This window comes from Acanthisitta chloris, unplaced genomic scaffold, assembly GCF_000695815.1.
Source record: "Acanthisitta chloris isolate BGI_N310 unplaced genomic scaffold, ASM69581v1 scaffold34090, whole genome shotgun sequence".
Taxonomy (NCBI): domain Eukaryota; kingdom Metazoa; phylum Chordata; class Aves; order Passeriformes; family Acanthisittidae; genus Acanthisitta; species Acanthisitta chloris.
In genome coordinates this window covers 1,404-24,185 of record NW_008652784.1, presented here as the reverse complement: position 1 = coordinate 24,185, position 22,782 = coordinate 1,404, and the positions used below count along the sequence as shown (strand labels likewise).

General features: G+C 37.1%; 1 protein-coding gene across 1 annotated transcript; it reads right to left on the bottom strand.

Annotated features, from left to right (window-relative positions):
• Positions 1-244: 244 nt before the first annotated feature.
• ITGB8 (integrin, beta 8) lies at positions 245-22,370 on the bottom strand (the record flags this gene model as incomplete). Its single annotated transcript, XM_009078478.1, has 11 exons — positions 245-682; positions 776-939; positions 2,075-2,178; positions 3,899-4,124; positions 6,359-6,764; positions 9,755-9,889; positions 12,111-12,200; positions 12,295-12,390; positions 17,288-17,446; positions 20,151-20,316; positions 22,124-22,370. Coding segments are annotated over 11 exons (1,916 nt in total), but the record flags the coding sequence as incomplete, so codon positions are not given.
• Positions 22,371-22,782: the final 412 nt, after the last annotated feature.

The following is a 22,782-nucleotide window of genomic DNA, read 5'->3' as shown; positions in this document are numbered from 1 at the left end:
CTAAACACTCAATTTAATCCAGTCATTTTTATGAGGAAAAGCTAAGAGGCTAAAGCAGACAAATCAGTGGAATTTGTCAACTGACAACTATACAAGTACCAAGAACTTACTCTATTTAAGAGCATCTTAATAGTTTCATCTATTGCTATAATATACAGCAATGTTAATATTTCAGTCACAGCTTTTGTCCATTCCCACAGAGCACATCAGTACTAGCTACGTGTAGAGTGAGATCAGTGCTTTGTCAGACCAGTTTGTATCTACATTCTAGGCCATAACTAAATAAATTAGATTATGCTAAAGTGCTACATCAACACTAATGTTTTTGAACAGTAGTAATGCACATTTCTCTTTCAAAAAAATTTAAAAAGATACAGCAGCTATAGTTTCAAACATAATCACACAATGTGAATATGTTTACATGTCACTTTGTTACAGTATTCAACAAAATGCATGACACAAAACCATATGGCAACAGTCAAGACTCTGACAGAGTACAACAGGTAACTTTTTAAAAGTCGAGCATGACGGCAATAGACATTTGCAGAAAACACAATCTTCAGAATTCACACTTGAAAGTTTCGTTCAATCGCAACTTGCTGATGTCGATATTTATTTCCTCTGGTTTGTCACGTCTGTATGTTACTGTTCTTGTACAAACAGTAGGCAAAAACATCTTATCCTTGAAGGAGAAGATACAATTTTTATCAGCAATTTACTAACTTTTATATGCAAGAAAAAGATTACTGAAGATGATGGCTCTGAAATCAGTTACCTTCTTTGTTGCAGATACTCTGTAATCAGCCGAAGATTTAACTTTATTGCTACTCCCCTGCAGAATTATCTGCCTGATGATAAGGACAACAAGCAACCCGATCAGAAAGGTAACTATAAAGATTATGGAAAAGACTCTAAAGTAGCTTCGTCCAGAGAAACATTCTGCAACAAAAGGAAAACACAAGGGTAAAGCCTAACCTGTGAAACAGGCACATCCCTCTAACACAGGTATATCTACCTCTGCACAGTAATGGTGCAAAAATGTACCACAAGCCTGATAGAAATTAAGGCAAAATAACTTAAGGGAAGCTAAGAGGAAAAGTTGCCATATGCAGGCTTTTAAGGTAGGGCCTATCAAGAAAGGCAATTCTGATTAAGAGCCACTGTAGAAAAATGGTGAAACTAGTATTCCTTTAAACTACAGAACTAAGACTCAGGCTTCCTTGTATTGCTCACCATAAATTCTCTATAGACAAGTGAGCTTGTAGCCGAAATAGAGAGGATGAAATGCTAGAGATGTTTAGGGCCAAGATAATTTAATGGTCACAAGAAAACAGTGAAAATCACTGGTGAAATATGAAAGGAAATGTGTTTTATTGAATCCTAGTCCAGTGCTCTCCTCACTGGTAGACTTCTCTTATACGGTAAGCTTTCCTTAATTAATACTAAAGTTATGAAAAAGGGTATTAATTTAGCTTCCTCATTCATGAATTTTAGGATAAAAAATGTACATAAATGTGAAGAGACAAAACATAACCATTTACCTGCATTTTTTTGTTGCAGCATGGACTGATAAAACTTTATGAGATCTTATTAAAACCTAATTTTATTCTTCCACAGTCCTCATATCTGCAGTTTTTTATGCTTGAAAAGAATATTTAAACATTACTGAACTTGAGGTAAGCATTCTACTTCTTTCTTCCTTGTTTCTGGTAATGTCAGATAATATAAGCCTATCCAAAGTAATAAAATATACAGATGCCATAACAGATCTTTATAAATATTTTTTTAAGCATTGCTCAGGCAGGATTCATCATTGTTAGATGTGACTTCTCAAGGAATTGGGAAATCTGATTTAGCAATTCTTGACAATTACATTTCCTGTTATTATTTATCTTTTACTTTCCCTGAAGCTATGAATGATTTTTCTCTTCTCCCTGCCTTCTGTCTTTGTTATTGCAATAATATGCAATAATTATGTAACACTTTTAGAAGACATTCTAGCAGTGGTGAATTCAATTATTAACCCAAATAGATTTTAATCTCTTATTAAAATTTCCTAGAAAACTTCACATACCTGAAGTATGGTCAATATAATGCAGTAGGTAAGCGCATGAGGTTGTGCACTGGTCAAGTATTGCTTGAGATGCATTGTTAGAATGATGGCACTGAACACAATTCCTGTAAAATAAAAATATAATTAAAAACATATGTCTGTCTCTGCACTCCCCTTAAAGAGATTGTATCAGCAGGCTGACATATCGCTTGAACATAATGTTTTCCTGTTGGTAGTAAAAACATTGTGACAGTTATTTATTTTTTTTCTGAAATGTGATGCCTCTCTCCACATTTTATCCCTCTGATGCTTTTCAGAACCAGCTAGTCAGAAGTTGTAAAGTAAAACATGTCTTTGGCTTTGAGCCACCTTCATCCAGTCCCTGCTCTGCCTTTTGTGATGCAAGTTTGTCAGGGGGTGTAGCTTAAGGTTCAGCACCCCTTCTTCAGCTTTCAGCCTCCAGTTCAGTCCTAGTCTTTCCTTATCTATCAATCTCATTGGGATGCATGCTGGAACTGAAAGTAGAGATAGGTGTAGGAATCACAGCTTTGCCAATAACTTTTGATGCTATGTTAAGACAAAGCCATGCAAGTTTGCACTGCTAGGCAGTTCAGAGGGACAGCAGCACACTGCAGGGCAGTGCTCTGTCTTCTCTCACTCTTACCATCTTCGCTGCATAGCCTTGCAGGAGATGGACATCATAAGAGATCCTGAAAAAGCCCTGAATGAATTTTTAATTAAGGCATGCCATCTTATGAATCCATTAAAGACACACATTTCACACTGACTTTGCACAAGTGTAAGCCAGGAGGGCTAACTGCATTTTATCTAGTGAAATCATAGCAGTTACCTTTTCAGGCATGGCCAAGCATGGCTCTCCAGCATTTTCACCAGATGAGATATAATTCAAACTAATCCAAATAATTATTCAAATAATAATAATCAAATAATATAATTCAAATAAACAATTATTCTGTTTTGAGCACAATGCCCTTGTCAATGAAGAGCTGATACCTCACCCTCTGCACCACAGTGGGATGCAGAACATTACATGTGCTGATGGGAGGACACAGAAGAGCCATGCCCAAGGACAGGCCTCTATTCACTGTCTGTGCCAGGACCACTCAGTGTGCCACTAAGAGCTTGGTCTAACTTCTCTCCTCCTGGGATTGCTCATTTCAACCTCCACATTGTCCCATTACAGATGTAAGAAAAAAATGACATACTTTAAAACTAGCAGGACAAAGATCAAGTGTTTTAAAACTGAGTAACAAAGCATGTTGTCCTCTGGGTAAGACCAGCTCTGCTCTGCTGACCAACTGAAATGACAATGCACAGATAATGCTCTTGTTCCACATCTCCTTCTTTCAGCCGAGAAGCACAAGGAGTGTGCAAAAACAAATCTGGAGAATATTATTTGACTTGGTAGCATTCAAAAGTAGGATATACTCTCTCTTTTGACACCTCTGAATTTATGTGCTTTATTTCCTACCCAGAAGATTTCATATGAAGAATGATATTTTAATAAAAGTATGAAAAATATTAATAGGACACACCTCCCTTAACTTCTGAAATCTGAAAGCTGGACAGAGACTGGTGTGGTGGTTCATCCCCCCGGCCCCCACACCCTACTATGATCTGAGAAATTCATGGCAACTGGTGAACATGGGACGTTCTCTTAACTGCCAGTGTGAATCCCTCAGCTACACAAAGTATCAAGTATGAATAGTTTTAATTTCCTAAAGTCTAAATATCTAAGAAATATAGCATCTAGACAAGCAGAAATATTTCTCCATGTTTCAACATTAGCAAGCTAATACGTCAAGTCTAGCCCAAGGAACGTACCAGTTTTCTTCACAGGCTTTGTTACAAGTAGGGCAGTATTCACACAAACGGCCAAAGCTTCTTGGATCTGTGCACTCACACTTTCCGCATACACATTTTCCTCTTCCACTGCAAATCTGGCCTTTTGAATTCAGGCAGTGCTTTGTTGATTGGGATGAGCACTGGCAACGATCACCTTCCCAGCCAGCAAAGCATTTGCATCTACCACCTTCACATTCACCATTACCTACAACATCAGAGAGTCTTGAGTCAAATGCTTCTATGAAAACATACAAAATCAATTTTTAGATGCATACATTTGTATTGCTGGTGCTCTACGTTAAAAACTAATTAGAAAGTCAAGATCTAAATTTGCTCTGTTTAAGTTAACAACTTGGGCTGAAATGGCCAGCATGATACATATTTACAGCTGCTGTTTGCTGTTAAGGTGAGCAAAAGTTGCTACCATGATATCATTCTAAAACCTTTTACAAGAATTTTTCCCTCTTGCGTTGATCAAAGTGGTAGGGATTAGAAATTACACAGTGACCAGAAAATAGACTTCAGGCAAGCTAAATTTCTCTTTAGCAACAAAGCATTCAAGTCAAATCAACAGCAGGGTTCAGTGGAAGAGGAGTATCAAGTTCATGTGCACATGCCTGGTTTTCTTGTTCTCTTCTCTAGAACACATAAAAGCACTGCTTTTCTCCTTTCTTAAGGATATGTGACAGAGCTAGACAGGCAGGTGTGTTGTGCTTATGAACTGTATGTTGTTTAGTAAGAATTTAAAATGCACAGCCTTAAGGATTCAAAGGCTGTGAAAACCTCTCTGGTGGTCTTTACAATTTTCCAGGTAAAGAAGTAGGAGCTGTAGGGCAAAATCCATATGTTTTCCGTGTTGTAGAACATTTAGGCAGGTGAACAACTGGCATGCTGGTAATGTTTAGCCACATTTTTACAGCCTGTGAAAGCACCTTTAGAAAATATAGAAATAGAGAGCACATAAAGGACAGGCAGGTATAGCAAATCTAATGAGGTCTCCTCATTTAAACCATGGCAGTATCCAAGTTTCAGACAAACTGCAATGGCCTTTCTGTTGCAGGGATCCACAGAGCTCCTGCAGGGAGAGAGTCCCATCCAACAGATAGGATCCTCTAAATGGGAGTGAGGCCAGGGTAAAGGCTGCCCCAATTTTCATGAGGGCTTGGCAAAATGGAAGAGGGAAGGGGCTCATAGAACATAGCAGAGCAGAGCTCTGCACTGGAAAACATCCCATGAAGAGATGCACTGCTCAGCCATCACCCTGGGCAGCAGGTTCTCCTTGTGGTACTGTAGGGCAGGACTCCATCACAGGTGACAGTCTCCAACACCTCTTAAACAAGTATCTCCCTGTCTCCTCTGCCAACCAGGGCACATCATCTCAGGCTATAGAAGCTTTTAAGTTTGACAGGTCTGCTTATGGTTAAGACATAGTAAATTTGAAAAGTGAGTTGGGAAGAAGAGTGAGAAGATGAACTGTAGTACTTTGTGTTGAAATGAAGTATTTAAAGGATTAGGTAACACTACTTTTCTTCATTTAAGTAAAGTTCACAGTCACTAGCAGAGCAGACCCAAAATAACGTTACTAAAGTTCATAGTATTATTCTCAACTCATCCAACTACAGTTGAAAAAACTGGTCCCTCAATTCACTCATTGGTCATTATATAGTTAAAGTATTCAGGACAGCTGCCTGAATTTGAAAATATTTAATGACTTTAGAGAAAATTAGAAATTTAGTAAAATAATTTCTGGTAAAGATGCATTAATGATACTGATTCAACCCCATTATTCCATAATAACACTAACTTAAAAGTATATGTTTGATATTTTCTTCATATGCATGCTTTCTTTAAAAATATATAAAGCAGGCCACAAAAAGAATAAGAATTTCCAAGAACTCTCCTTATGTTTCACTTTCAGTCTCCTTTCTGAAGCAGGCATTATGAACAGTGTTAGCATGTACATCAATATTCAAAATCAAGTGTCACTGTGTCTCTCACAGGCCTGATTTAGGGTGTTAGAAAATCAAAATCTCATTTGGAAACTATGAATCCTTCCTAATCTCTTAGTATCTCATCTCATTAGACTGAAATGTATCAACTTGCTTTCTGGAATAATGTTGTTTGAGATATTAGTATCATTACTTATGAAGACATTTGAGATTTAAATCTTCAAATAGCTAAACATAGAAAAAAAATCAATGTATTCCCTAAAAAAAGCAGTGTTGAAAAGACAGTGCATACCTCTGTGGTGAATAAAGCCCAGGAGCATGAATTCCTACCAGGATGTTCAGGACATTTCCCACACTAATTCTGCACAAAAAATTCTCATACTTGACAGCCTTATATCATTGTTTTCAGCTGCATCATGTACTTTATTCTTAGAAAACAAAACCAGACCAAACCAAACAAGAAAATACAGACATAAACTCTGCAACTTACCAGAACATAAGTTTCCCTGGTGATATGGGCAGGAAAAATCATCCATTTCACAGTACTTTCCATACACCTTGCCTAGCTTGTTTTTGTAGCAGAAACATTTTCCATCTATGCAATTTCCTTGACCACTGCAGATGGGCTGGTCCTGGTGTTGCCTGCAACTCTCTGAAGAAGATGTGTCTCTATTAGAGCTACAGTTATTGTCACTGCAATGGGATTGTTTGCTGTCAGAAGAAGTTTCATCAGTCCATACTCTTTTGTGCCTTGTACTGTCTCCAGACTGGCAGGCACAGCTTTGCTGCACATTAACAATGGTGGTTTCATTGAAACCAATAGGCTTAAGTATGGCATATTTTCGTCCTCCAGTTGTATCACATCCTTTCATTGTAACAGTTACATTGAAAAGTACCTAAGAAAAAATGAAGATAGATTTTACATAATTATTATTTCCTTGCCTAAAATTGATCAAAATTTGTAACACATAAGTGAAACAGAATCTCGCATTGCCCATGAATGTGCACTAGCTAATAATAGCAAAATATGTAGTGGTCATTTATCAAATATGATAATTAGTCATGATAGGCATCACAAATACAGCTAAAATCCTAACAATAGAAGACTGACAGCATTCTACTTTACATGTTAAGAAAGCATAGTTGCAAAAGACTAGTTTAATACAAGTCAAATGGAAATAGAATTACCATCATCATCCTCCTGCTATTATTTAACATGTACATTCTGTTATATCATAGAAATACTGAGGTGAGAATTGCAACTAGATTGAGCAAGAAATACACAAACAGAAACAGAGACACTCTTCATAAAAAGAATCTATAATGAATGTTCTTGCTGCAGAAGTGGCCGTGTGCATAGAAACCATGCAGGTTTTTTTTGATGGCCCTATCTACTCCTACTGAAAGTTAGAAATGGCTCACACCTCAGCAGCAGATTATTTTTCCCAATTCCTACAATGAGGATGGAGAAAGAGAGTCTTGCTGCTCTTGCTGTGGTCTTGGGTAGACCAAGTGCTGCTTCAGAGTGGAGCCAGCGTGTAGCTCCTGGCTGTGCCATGGCCATCACCATTATACACCAGGTCCTCATCCCAGCAGTGCCCACTGCAGCAGCAGTTCCTGCAGCTTTTGAGTCCTGGCACAGGACTCTGGATCATTTTGGTGATTAGGTGATTGCCATAGAGTTTGCATCGATCACCACCAAAACTCTTTGACAGCTCTGACATGTGGGATACTTTCACTAGATATCAATCTTGTATTTCACAGTGTTTTCTGGTTTTCTTTTTGACCAGTAGGCTTCTGACAGGGTATTCGGTCTAAGGTTTTATATTTTTTTCAGCCTGATGATGGAAAAGAACTCTTTCTTGCCTCCTCACAGAGAAAATATAACCAAGAAGAAAAGGTAAGAAAGGCACCCAAGAGAAGCAAATACCTTTAACCTTTTCCATTAAAGAACAAAGATTTCCAAATACAAAAAAAAGAGAAACCCCGAGAAACTGATTACATATGAGGTTGAAACTACCCGCAAAGACTAAGGCCATTCATCTCTCATCACTGTCTGTCCCTCCCGCTGCGCCCCCACACGAGAACAGCCGAGCCCTTGGGGACAATGGTGGCTTTGTGGTGAGCGGGGCTGCGGCTGCCCACACAGACAACAGGAGAAGAATGCTGTGCAGAAGCCTGCACTTAATGTCATATCGAGGGGGCACACAGGCTTTGTCTTACCCTTTGCTTTTCTTCCTCTTGTTTCTCAAATGCACCACTACACATATAACCCCTCAGTTGCCTATGCTCTCTGTGCATAAGATTTCTTCCCGTGGATTCCACGGCAAAAGTGTGGCTATAGAGAAATTATTCATATGACAGGTGCATATCATGCAGGGAGGAAAAGCTGCAGCTAGGGAATGTGCTTTTTATTCAACATAGGCCCTGCTAGAAAACATCATCTTCATGTACAAGACAGCAGTGGAGGAATGGCAGGGAGATGGGAGGGAAGAGGAAATAATTTTTTGTATGAGTCATGAAATTTGATGGGTCTGAACACAGCAGCAGAAGGATTAAACCTGTTGCAACTAAATAATTACAACCATGAACACTGACACTTGCTAATAGCCAAAGTTAGTTTTGCAGCCTGAAGAGGTGAGAGAGAGAGAGAGAGACACAGGAATCTTCCAGAATATAACACACTTTGTGTTTTGGTAAGAAAAGGAAGGAAGAAGGATTAGACAATGAAAGGAATGTGAGAATTAAGGAAAAGCATTTTGCCCGTAAACAAACACTGAAAGAAGGATTTATGGTTAAAATAAATTAATCTCTTAAGGATGGCTCATTTTCAACAGCAGTAGATATTTTAGGACCACATGCAATCTTTTACAATCAACTGACTTGGCTTTTTATTAAAAAGAAACAGATATAAATGGTTTTCATTTCATTAAACAGAACAAATTCCATCCCTTTTGCTTATGACATGCACAGGGAACAACAATGAAGAAGAGATGAGTTAAGAAGAAAAACATGGCAGATCTCCCTTAAACTGTAGAAGCCAATCAGCAGCATGCAGATAAAATTTAGAAGGGCATAAAATACATTGAAATGTACATTACAACTCACACATTTAATCTACTGATTTGTTTTGCTATTTCTGCACACAGACACGAGTAAAATCATACCAGCAGAGACATATGTACATGTTAAGCAGGAAAGAACTCCTTGACCCTGCTCTCCAGAAACACAGACCTCTTACTGGCAAGCTAAAAGAATTACTACAGTAGTCCAAGCAATTAAATAATATATTGAGGCAATGAGAAGTTTTTCTAGGAAGAAAACCATGTTCTTTACATTAGCCAGACATCTTCCCCTGCATTTTCATGGTGCATGATGCTCTGTTTCATTCAGTAGGTGGCACCAATCCAAAAGGGAATAAATAAATTTATTAATTTGATTTATAAAATAAACTAATTATCCTCAACCCTGTCTGTGCATGAAGACTTCTAAAGTAAGGAGAGGGAAAGGTGGCATCTAGTACAGACCCAAAGAACACAAATTCCAGTGATTCTTTTCCACTGGGTGATTATCTTTCAGCCTCTTTACGTACAGATTTCATCACAATGAACATGGTGGTTGTGCCCAGTGGAGGACAAAGGAGGAGAGTTTTAATGGACATTAGCTTTCAGGAAAAGCTTTGAGCCTTAGTTCCATGGGATTAGTGAGAATTAAAATAAGATTCAGGAAAAATAAACCCAGAGAAAAATAGAGAGTCTGTGATCATTAATCACATAAATCCATTTTCAGTTTAAGTAAATCCCTAGAAGATTTTACACCATTGAAACCCAACCAAACAGAAAAACAAGTATTCCAGTTCCTTGAAGAATGAGAACTATCGACATACTTCTTTATTATATCCCACATTTTTACATCCTTCCATGCCAGTTTTTTTACTTCCATCAGGACAGATTGCAGTGATATTGAAATGAAGACCTTGGATCTGGTTATCCACCTGAATTTTCACTTCAGAGATTAATTTCTGTAACCAGAAAACAAGTTTTAGTCACATTGTATTGCAAAATATAATGTACATTAGCAACTAACACCAAGCATGGCTACTATGTCTGACTAAAAATGAAGAAAGCTTGTCTGTGTGAATAATGGAATGAATTAAAGCATTGTTTCCCATATAAAGACCTGCTTACATTCCAAATATACACAAACAGGGAACTGGCAATTCTGATAAAAGAGGATTAGGTTTTCCAGATAAAAATGTTTTCAGCTTTTCTAAAATGGTCTTGAGACTGTATTTTTTGCAATTTGAAAATCTATTCTAGCAAATGTGCAACAAAAACTGCGCATTGTTTGAAAGGCTACAGTGCCTTTTAGCCACACACTTAAAATACAACAGTAAACATACACACAATTACTGTTATCTAACAGAAAAGATTTCTAATTGACTTGACATCTTCTGAACTTCTAATATTTTGCATCTGTCTATGAAAAACTTTCTCTAAACAAACCTTAGGGTGATCTAAAGGTGATTGGGATTATTCTTACTGATTTATTTGGTCAGCTGAGACTATATAAGTCAACAACTAGGTGATTCCCATTAGAGCATTTTGCATTAAAAGATAATGAACAGGCCAGCCACTTTGTAACTTGTATTTACTACGCACTCAAATTCTGCTTCCTTCCATTAAGAAATGATGCTTCTTGACATTCTAAAAATTTAATAAAGCTCTGTACAAACCTAGGAGCTGAAAACTGCACAGAGGGATTTTTAAAATTCCTGGCATATTACTGTTAAAAACCAGTTTAGTAGGATACTTTTACTGCTGGAAATGGAAATGCAATTACATGAATCTGAACATATGTTTATCTTAGTAACTTTTTGAAAATTAGTGACTCATCTTTGGCTTCTGAGTCAGGGATTTTCAGCCAGGATTTTCCATAACTAAGCCTAAGATTTCCCTGCCTAGAACAAGAGTGCAAGAGGCCCACTGTCACCGAGTATCAACACTAAATTTATTTTTTTATCTAGGTACTTTTTCTTTCATGAAAGCAATACATTCAAGCCCTGGTCACCATAGGTTTGTATATTGCAAGCCCCTAAAACTAAGAGAAAAATCTCAAAATGTCAAATCCAATGAAGTTTGGGATGGGAAGGAAGACACTGTCTAACAAATGAAACTAGGGCAAGAGCAAACCGGGGGTGGCTGGACCAGGAAAGTCCCACTGAATATTCTACTGAACTAAATAATTATTTGGTAAATATTTCCCCTTCTTGAATGTTTGCCCTGCACTAGGTAAGAACTGTGTTATACTTTAGGATGAACAGTGTAAAAGTGCCCGACAAAAGGACTACAATCTTCAAAATTTTTTGCCAGCAACGTCCTGCAAACCTCCATGTTTAAAATGAGATTTCTTGATTTTATATGAGGAAGTACAATATCAGTGATATTTGCCTTCTACACAATGTTTCCAACATGACAGTGAGTAAACTGTACGCAAAACCACTCTATTGACTAGGAGCAGACATGGGAGCTGGCTCTTCATTATAGCCAATTTGCTAAAAGCAGATTGTTTGATTTTGATGGTTAACCTAGTAAAATGGATAATTTCACCTTCCCAAGTCTGAGTAATTAAAAAAAAGCGATATATGTGGATACCTTGCATATAGCTTTGTAACTCATTTGTCAACTTTTTGAACTTGCATGTTCATGTAACTTGCACCACTCAACAACATTCAACCATCTAACCCATCATGTTTACTTCTTGCAGTGTAAACACTGCTTTTCATGATATTCACTGCTGACTAACTACCTCCTTGTAAATTCCCATCTGTTGCCCATTTTCTAAGAATTATGCTGTAAACCCCTCCAGATACTGCACAGACATTTTGCTCTGAATTTATATCGTGCCTAGACAGTGGTGTCTAGTCTGTAACTAAAGATCTGAGGTGCCAAAATTCAAAAATCAGACATTTCTTTTGAAGCTACATGCAACAGATGTAGAGAATCAAAGAGCATATCTAGAAGCATCCTTAGAAAGAAAAAAGCACTAGCTCTTGGCTTTGAGTCTCCAAGAGCCTGGGAATTTGAGAGGTATCGTGAGGTAGTGTCACCTACCAACTTGGACATTCAGTAAAGTATGGAATTCAGATGGAAGCCAAAATCCTGGAAATTCCAATTTTAGGCTATGAAAGGTGAAAAATCTCTGTACAAATATTGCATACAACACTGTCACTCTCATCATACCTGATAGGCTTCTACCACCAGATCATTGAGATTTGCTGCTTGTGATTCTATCTGCCTTGCAACAGTACCAGGTAACAGAGGTAACAGATCCTACAAAAAAATACGACAGAAAAATGCAGTTTTCATTTTTAGTATAAATATTGTGCTTTCGAATTTTGAAAAAGAAAACAGGTTTCTAACCTACTTTATACCAATGAAACTGGCTTCCTTGTACTGCAAAAATAACATTGATGTTATTGTCAATCAGTTTTTCAGAGAGCTGCCCAAGGGATGGATGCTCCTGCAAAACACAACAGAAAAGACTGCAGATTAGTGGGGAAAAACCTTGTATTTCATATATGATACATTACAGGGTTTCAAAACCACTCCAATCTTAATATCTAAATGTACAGGAGAAATGCTAGGCCTACATTCAAAAGAAGGTAGGACCATGCAAATAAACAATCAGAAAAATAAAAATTATCAGGGCACCAGCTAGGCTTATCTGTTGCCAACTATGCAGGTCTGCTGCATAGTGGGAGGCTAATTCACGCAGTATTATTTTGTTGATTTGAGTCTGATGCTTCAGAAATAGAGACATGATGCTGTCCATTTTCCATCTAGAAGAACAACAAGATTCCTGGGAATGATAGGTGGGTTCTTGCACGAAACTCAGGAAGAAAGTACAACATGAAGCACTGAGATGAGGTGTGCTTTGGGAACAGAAAGGAGAGTAAAAGTTTGTTTCTTAGAAATGTATTTTGGCACCAGGGATCAGACACATCAAGTAAATGCAGCCATTGTGTCAGGTTCTAGCAATGTCAGTATTCTGTACTTATCTTACTTACGTCTGGCAACTTTCTCCTCTGTATGCCCAAGACCTGCCTTAGGACTGATGGCTCCAATCCCCACCATGACAACCTGCTACATTTTCTTAATGACACTTGTGCTTGAAGAAGATGGCATGAGTTTCACATTTCTCCTCAGTAATGCAGTGTTCTATTTGGTGAAGTACCTATGACATGTCCTGTGCCAGTAACCTGTCCCTTTATACTTCCCATTGGCAGATGCATTTGAGAACAAAAGCTCTGTTGTTATCTCTTCATCCAAGATATGGGGAAGCTTAAGGGAGTCTGTGTGGTCCCAGTGGGCTTTGTATACCTGGGTTATGTGAGACCCCTCCAGCTTCAGCACTCTAAAATAAACTGTATCTGAAAATCACTGCTTATTTATCATACATAAGCAAATACTTCTCAAGAAGTAAATTCAACACTTAAAATTCATGACTAAACAGAGAGAAGTAACTAGGGCCTTGGCCTGTGATTCCCCTTACAGAGACTTCATCTGGACACCTCCACTTATGTCAGGTACTTTACCTCTTTCCCCTACATACTTCTGTCTTTCTCTTCCTGGTATTTTTCACCATCTGCCCCATATTGTCTCTCTCTTGCACAAACACAGACTCTTTCTCTGCACAGTTCTTTTCTCCTCGGGTTGCCACGTGTTACTCAAGGCACCCTGCAAGTCAACAGCTCTCCTACCAGTAATCTGAATAGCAAGACAGCTGAGACAAAGTTATGCAAGGGGTCAAAATCCATTTTTCATCATATTGCACCATTATTAAGAGCCTTGTATAGAAAGAACAAAGGAGTTTCTTGCTGCAGTTTGATCTTAGCCAGGGTACACGCCTCTCTCAACTTTTCTACCCTTTGATAAAAGATTATATTCCTTAAGATATCTGATGAAAGCTAGATAACATAGCAGTAAACAGGCCTTATAGCTCCAGCTGAAGAGTGTGTTACGCACACTGGAGAAAGATCATGCATCCCTAGCACACAGCAGTTGCGGGTGAATTGCAGTAGCAGTGGCTTTGTTGGCATTTGCAGTAGCCTACTACACAGTACCAGGCTCTCCTTCCTTGTCCATGACTACAGAGCACAGTGGTGGGGCCTCTGTTGTGCTGCACAACTCTACAAGCCACATGCAACTGGCTGGCAGAACACAGACATACCAAGTGGTCCCAGGACACTGCGAGTGCAGCCAGATGTTCTTCAAATACCTCCTGCACTGTAAATATGTGAATGACAGCGGCAGTATCGAGGGATCACGAGATGATGGCAAAATAAGTCAGTCTTCCTGCCTAACACATGAGACTAGACCTGTCCAAATTCCAGCAGAGTGGTCTCTCAACATCTCTGCAAGCAGTAGCAGAACTCTAGACTCAGGGATATGAGAAATGTCTTTCTAAGCCTTCATGAAGCTAAAACTTACTCAGATGGAGCTTACTGAAGTCAAGAGATGACATGCGTAGGTGTGCAAGGGCTGCAGAGACCAGATCCCCAAACTACCTCATCTGCTCACAAGTAAAGCTGAACTTCCATCTGATTGTCAGCTTTTACTCACTAGAGTGTTTGGCTAGTGCTATGTTAAAATTGCACCCCAGATTAGAAGCAAAATGCTTCTTATTATTAGAAGGGAGTTAAAGATACCAAACCAAACAACCAACAGACCCACACTGTCTTTTTAATTTTAAGCACATAGATGACATAACAAAACCCATGGTCACTCATGGAGCCTCACTTTGTTTGCTGTGAAAATCTTGCTGTACTTCATGTATTTTAATCTTATCTCTTCCCACTACTGCTCAGATGAATGTACTTTCATTTTAGATCATCTTTCTTGTTTCAATTACATCATTCATTTGATTATTTTAACTTACTGTGTTACACTGAGAAGATAACTAATAAAGATGTTATGTATTTCAGAAAGGGAGTTAACCAAGCGCAAATATAATTAAAATGGACTAGATTTCTTTCCCATCTTATGCTTTTTGCTGACCTCTCTGTGACTGCTTAGCAAAAGTTAGAAAGAAACACACAGAAAAGTGACTAAGTGGAAACACTTCTGATGTAAAGGCTAAGCTTATGCAAATAAATAAAGCCAAGTTCCCTTAACTGGCACACGGAAAAAAACCACAAATATGTCAAAATCCAATCCTCTCGTGACTACCAAAAGCTAAGAATCAAAGCAGGAAAACAATGTGATTACAGATTTAGCACAGCACAACAAAATTGCATTTATAAGGAAAAAAACCAAAAATATATTTAACATTATGTATTTTATAAAAGCCTTTCATGATATTTCACTTAAATATCAAATAGTCTCTCCCCCAATTTTACTTGTTCATTTGAAGCTTCTTTATGGATCTCTGGGACTGAAATAATCACATATACCACTGATCAGAAGGAAAAAAATAAAAGCTGAATACCAGTACACCTCCCTTACAGACACTATTGTGTTATCATGTCAGATCTACTCAAGAAAATATACAATGCTGAGACAGATTCCCATTCTACCCTTTTTCTATTACAACGTCCAAACCCACTGTTACATGTGGACATGCAAGAATTAGTCCCTATTGAAAAGAAAGAAAAAAGAGTTAGTAGCCAGAAAAATGTGCCACCACAGATCTAAGCATCTTTCAAGGTCATTTCATTTGGGTGACTAAAAAGACTAATAAAATGCACCAATAGCAGTAATCATGGAGGGTTTTTTTATTCCATCTGGGACAATAGATAATGAACTTTCAAACCAGAATCAGGAATAGCAGTTAAAACACCCTTTTTTTTTTTTTTTTTCAGTCAGCCATCAATCTAACCATAGCTGCTTAGAAAGAGAATCATTAATTTTGCCTGTATTTTATATTGGTGAATTTCTCCAGTTGCCACAGAAATAAATTTCTGAAGTTGGACAGAAGATAAAAATAGTATGTTGGGTTTTTTTCCTAAACAGACAATATCTTTATCGCCAAAGGAATCCTGAACACCAGGAAAAGATTTGTACCTTTAGCAATTGTTTAATAAGCAGAGCAAAATTCCTTTCATTTATAGCACTGCAACTATGAAAAAAAAAAGAAAAAGAAAGAAAAAGAGTATGCCCTGCTTTGGGAAAGGAACATTTCAGGATTATTTGCTTTAAGTAGAATAAAGGAAGGGATTGTTTTTATCCCAGGGACACTGAACAGACTGACTACAGTGAAATAAAAAATCCTGACATCTGGGAGGGAATATCCAAGAGGTAACAGAGGGAGTATATGAATGCAAGAATGCCAGATAATCGGAAATCCAAACAACCTTCCTGTTAGCACACACTGAGCTCCCTCCTCCGCTCAGCAAGGTCCTGAACACCCACCGATTCCCAGAAACCTCCCATATTTCATGATCACACACCATACAGCAGCCTCTTCCTGCTGCCTCATCAGCCTTGTAAACAACAGTTACTGAGATTAAATTCAAGTTGAATCTCGTTTACATGTAGCCCTCACTGACTTCACTGGCACATTGCTGGCTTCGGCTGAACACAGGTTATACACTTTAACTAAGTGCAGCTAGCACTGAGAATAAAGCTGTAACATGCCCTAATTATACCACAGTTTGTGTTTCTGCTTTCTGGTGATTACATGGCAACTAGAGCAGTGAGTCATGTTGCTTAACTCATTAATTCATATCTATTTAAGAAAATAGCCAAAGCAATTGAAGTCTACAATTCTTGGGCAAAATTTCCTTTCTTCAGTCACTTGTGACTACTTTATATATTCTTGAAGAAAATATCTGTTGAAGGCATATTATTTTGCTACAGCAGATTTGATGCAACTTTTTGTACAGGTATGTATTACCACACATTGGCTTCATACTGTGAAATATAAATGAATTTATTGCTCGTCCATCATGGTTGAATTAACTCGTTGTTGTACATCCCCTAGTTTACTCTTCACCAAGTCTTTTCTATCAATGCAACTATGCATCTTCTGACCACAAACCATGACCACTACCTTTGTCTTATAGGCAGGACTGTGCAATTCTTACATATTACTAGCTTTGACTTGTGCAAAGTATCACACCAGACACTTCCTACTTATGTCTTATGTAAGAAGTGTGAGATATTTATGATATGCTAATAAAAAACCACACCAAAACCAGTAACATTCTCCTCTGCTGTGTACTCTTGTCTCAGGCTCAAAAACACTTTATCCCAGAAAAAAAGTCAGTATTTTCAGGTGACTGAGTCTTCATTTCACAACTTGCCTACCTGGAAAAATATTATTCCAATAACTGAAATAAACCCAATACTTTGACAGCAGTCTAAAAACCTCCTTTACACTTCTTCTCTGAAGGCAAAATCTATGACATATACCTTACCATACTCGTAGCTTTGATGTATACATTATCTTTCAAATGACAGTTTCCATCGTGGGGAATTACAATCCCTGCTAATTTACTATCAAGAGCCAGATGGGAAGTTTGATCTGTCATCACAAGAAGCAGTCTCTTTGCTTCTTTACGCCATCCAATATGGCTCTAAAAAGAAAACAAAATTAGGCATAAGAAACAGTAACTACTTATTTTCTAAAATAATAACAAAATGAAAAATTGACATGAAATTCCACTGCTTAGCTGCACTGAGTTTAAACCAGGCTATTTAAAGCAGTTTGTGTGAATATAGATACAATGTCCCATGTCTGAAAACTATCACTGTTAGTCAGAGATCCACTTACCACTTTCTTTTTAAGGAAAGATCTCCCAAAATACATACAAGTTATGCATTATATAGTAGGCTTGGGTAACAGCTGCCACAGTGTGTGTGTCACCATTACATACAAATGTAAATGCATAATATTTGTAAAATTCTCTAGGATCCAAAAAAAGCATTACAAGCAGTACAAATGCATTCACATGTATTGATACTTAGTACTCTCTTCTGTTTTTACTTCATATTTATTTACTATATATTCTATAATTTCCTTTTCCTAAACAGCTTTCCAGAAAGGACATTAGCATATGATCACAAATCAACAAACAGAAGTTTAAATGTGTTCATGCACCTGCAAGTTGAGAAATTCCTTATTAAGCAGCAAAAGACTACATTGCCACTGTCTTAAGGGAAAAATAGCAAAATAGCATCCTCAAGGGTGAATTTAATGTCTTTTAGGACTTCATTGGTATGAAGGAGGTAGCAGGGTCAGCTTGTACCTAAACTTGTTTAGGTGTCAATTTGTATTTCCAAAACAATTATTTCTCTGCTTATAATCAAACTCCAAAGGAACACATGAAACACAATATTCTTCTCCATTATTTCTTCTCTCAATTACTGCATCTTCACTACTTCAATTTTTCCGCCTTTTTCTCCTTCCTATGACACCATCCCATCTCTACCATTTCCCTTAACACGTCCAGCCAGGCTTCATGACTTACTCTCTACCTTCCTTTCTTTGCTTTGTGGAGAGTGATTTAGCTCCCTTCTCAAGGTCATTCCATGCTAAACTCTGAATGGGGATTAAATATGTCCTACCAGCAAGAATAACAAGTACAGAGGAGTGTGGTGTCTTTTCCAGTTTATGCATTAGGCATCAGCCTCCCTCAGACACTCCTAGACAGCATTCTTCTAAAGAAGAGGTATTTTTTATTTTGTATTTTTATTTATGAACAGGTTTTATCTTAAACAATTCCAAATTCTCCTCCAGCATTGTAGAAACTTCTTGCTGCTAAGACTCCATATCATTTGACTTTGTCACCTTAAGATTTGTTCAGTTTTAGGTAGCCATGAAAGGAGCAGGGAGTTGGACTTGATGAGTCCTTTCTGACTTGAGACATTCTATGATTCTATAACTCCTATCTACATATGTCACAGCAATCACAATTTTTAAGTGGCTTCATGTCCTAACCTGCAACCTCTTGCAACAGGGACGTATTGGTTAAAACAAGATGGAGCAAGTTGTGAAGTTCTATTGTAGGCAAAGTAAGTGCACATTAATATAAATTATAGTTCATGACGGTCATTATGAATTGCACATTGTTCTCACTCATGTTGGTTCACAATTCAGTTAGCAGTAAAGCATCCCCATTCTCATGAATGTTTTCATTCTATTGTTTTTGGAAGCATATATTGTTCTAGAACTCACGTGTCATAAGTGCGGAATGTGTCCAATAAGAAACACTGAATTTTAAGGAATTTTTGCCAAAAAATGCTAATGATCCGAAATAAGTTTTGTAACAGCTGTGATCACAGTGTTTATGAAGAATGACTTTTATTTACCTGTTTTACAGTTCATCAAAATTTGAAAATAAAATTAGACCAAACAGTTAATTTTTAGCATAGTTTGGATTACTTTCTGTCCTTGAGTCATTGTACTGCTCCAAAAAAATAATGTGAAGATGGTCAAGATAAAAGAATTGTCCTGACATCATTTCAAGAGATGAGAAACACACCAAGCCTGTGATTTGAACGGGAGTTGAATTACTTGAAGAGGACCAGAAAGAGGATCTTATAGAGCATTAGCAAACCCACGAATCAGACGACTTCCAATATTTGTATTGTCCTACTATGTGTAGAAGAAAAACAACATCCAAAATAGCTGTCTAGAGCAAAACAAATTCTTGTTACATATTATGCTTAAAGTTCAGGAACTACTGACGCAGATCTTTTCCATCCTTTTCTGCATGGGAGAGACTGTGATGAAATTTTATCAAATATAAAAGTTAAGTTTTAGTTTTAATTTTTACTGGTTTAAAATATAAAATCTTTAAAAGCTGAGATAACATTGAAGTGCTTCAGTTTTCCTTATCTACACAAGCAGATATGCCACTTACCCTTCAGTTTTCAAGTACACTCTTAAGTAAAAGAATTGTCAAATGGTACATCTTCATATTTGAAACTAATTCTGTAATTGACTGAAACTAATACATATGTCTGTTCAAGCAAGAAGCAGATGCTTTCATTGTCCACCCCATGTTGGTTAGGCTTTTTAAAGCCAGAATTTGAAGATCATTAACCAATATTGAAACAGGTTCCTTTATCCTCTTCTTTTTCAGTTTCAATGGGAAATTTATGGCTAATGAGGAAATAATGGAAAAGGAGGAAGAAATCTTACTATTATCAGGCCTAGAAATGACAATTTGAATTCAGGAACACTGAGCACCATTGTATCTATACATATATAGATGTGGATAAAGATATATGCAGTGCCTGAACTACTATTTAGTCTTTTGTAAGTAAGTTCCTTACCTGGCACACAGCTGCTTGGAGCATTGCATCAAAACCCCCTTCAGGCGTGTCAATATTCCCAGAAATTTTTTGTTTATTCACTGCATTTCTGAATTCTGCTATATTGTCAGTCAGGGACAGCACATGAATATAACCATGAGGAGGCATACAATCTAAATCGTAATCACTGTACAAAAACAAAACAAATCAAAAGTCTAACACATTCCTTATTTTCCATTTGAAGGAGATGAAAATATTGCATCCCCATTAACCCATTAAATCCTGATACTAAAGAAGTTGTAGCTATGCACAGTATAAGAAATAGTTACAGGAAAAAAACCCACAACTCCATGTCAGAAGAAGTTCAGTGGGAATTGGTTCTAATTTACTATGAAAAAAATGCATTTTAAAATTTTTTTTATGGAATTGTGCATACTCAGTTAATATAGCAACTGTGCATATGCAGTGCTTCTGTACAGAACAGAAAGAAATGCAACAAGAGTGATGGTATGATCTCAGGGAGTATATGAACCCTTTTGGAACATCCACAGAGTGGTACAGCTTTGCTTTTCATAATCCTGAAAAAGAGATATCACACTGCAACATCAAGATCCTTTAATGGCCTGATACACAGGCTGCTGGATCAAACTAAAATACAATTTAAGTTCCTACATCCACTAGTAGCAAGAAAATGTACATAAAATTAATACTGAGATTAGTAACATTTACCTCATTAAAGAGATGGGAAACTCCACGTTCAGTAATATCTTAGCTGTAAATGATACTTTTCCAAATTATGCATAAGGGAGAAAGTATAATTTTTGACATAAGTAAGTTAATGTCACAGCACTTATACAGGTCATTGATCTGGGACACACTTATGGCAGGGATTTATGGCACAGGTTGAAGTGTTCACCTGATTCAGAGGTTCTGGGCAGGCCTCAACACTCTTAACTTCAGTTGCATACGGTGTAGGCATCCAGACTGTAACCTGCCTGCCTACAACTCAATTTACAGTTCCTGAAGAGAAACTGGTGCTGTGAGGATTAATACTTCTGCAGAGGTCTACTTATAGGCAAAATGAATTGTGACCTAGCAGTGCTAATTGATCTTCACGCACTACATAGATGGTCTAGATGATGGCTTTATACATAGCTATTTACATCTATTGAATGAATCCCACTACTAGTGCCCAATTCAAAAACCACCAAAATAAAAAAAGATACTTATAGACTTCACAGAATTTTCCATCATGTCTTTCCAGAAAGGATAATAACGACCAAGTATGAAAATTAATATTCACTTTTCCAAGTATTGTATTTTGTACAGCTTTGAATTTGTTGTGGATAATCTTGTTCTCCAGAGGGCTTTGGAAGTGATCCCTCACTTTATGTAAGTGTAGAATGCAAGGTATACAAGGCATGGCATGATAAAAGAAATGCAAGTCAGAACGTATTTCCTATTTAAAATGGGAGTTCAGTCACATTACAACTGTGGAATTAGATCAGAGGATCACTTTTGTTCATTAAATGAGCTGACAGGAACCACATGATGTTGACAAAAGTAGAGTTTTATGAAAAGAGTTAATAAATACATGACCATACACCAGAAAGTACACAGGTCAGAAAGTATAAACTTTTTGATGAATCTCGGCAACAGATATGCAAAATAACCAAGAACACAACAGCTGACTATAAAATAAAAAAACACATTCAAATATTCCAACACAGCGTGTTGTTTGGCTTGTTTTGCTAAAGAAAGTACAGTGCATTTTTTTCTGATACAGAAACTTTTTTTAAAATCACTCACCAGGTATTTCAGAAGTAATCAATGTATAATAATTTTCAGCTTGTCCTTAGGAACTTTGTCAAAGAACCAAAGTATAAGGAAATAAAGATAGATTCTGAACAGCTTTAAAAATAAGTATGCATAATGCATATTTGTGTGATTAAATAATAACTCAGTGCTACAGTAAATATAAAACGACCACATACCTGCATTGGTTATGAATTCTACCTGGATGAATGCTAATATACGGTGACACAGTTTTATCCACATAGGATCCAAATCCAAGTCGAAAATCAAGAGAAATATTTGCCATCTTTTTAGATAGAGCAAATCCAACAGAATTTAACTTTTCTATATTGTTGTGCATAGAGGCTGAGACATCAACTAAATAATAAAGATCCACAGGATATTTCTCAAGAGGACGAACTTTTAACATAAAGTTTGCTTCACTTCCTGATAAAAAAAAAAAAGAAGTTTATTTACTACTTTTGAATGGACATGCTTAAAAATACATTTATTTTTGTAGCAAGCTCAGCACAAAGTTGTTCGTGTCAACAGAAAAAAAATACTAAACAAGTATTTAAATCTCCCAAGAGTAAATGAAACTTTGAAGAATCATTCAAATATAAGCCATAAAGAGGTGTTTTGTAGAACATCTTGCTTTTGTCTTCCTGCAGGAGCACTGGGCAATTTATTGTAGAAATCTGACTTCTCCCCATTTTCTTTCAAATTCACGGTTATGCAATTCCTTTGGCATTATACCAAAAAGCAGTTATGACTCGCAAAGGACAGAGATCTCTATACAAATTGTGGTCAGCCACTTCAAGGTTGACACTTCTAAGTACATAAGTGTATTATGCAAATA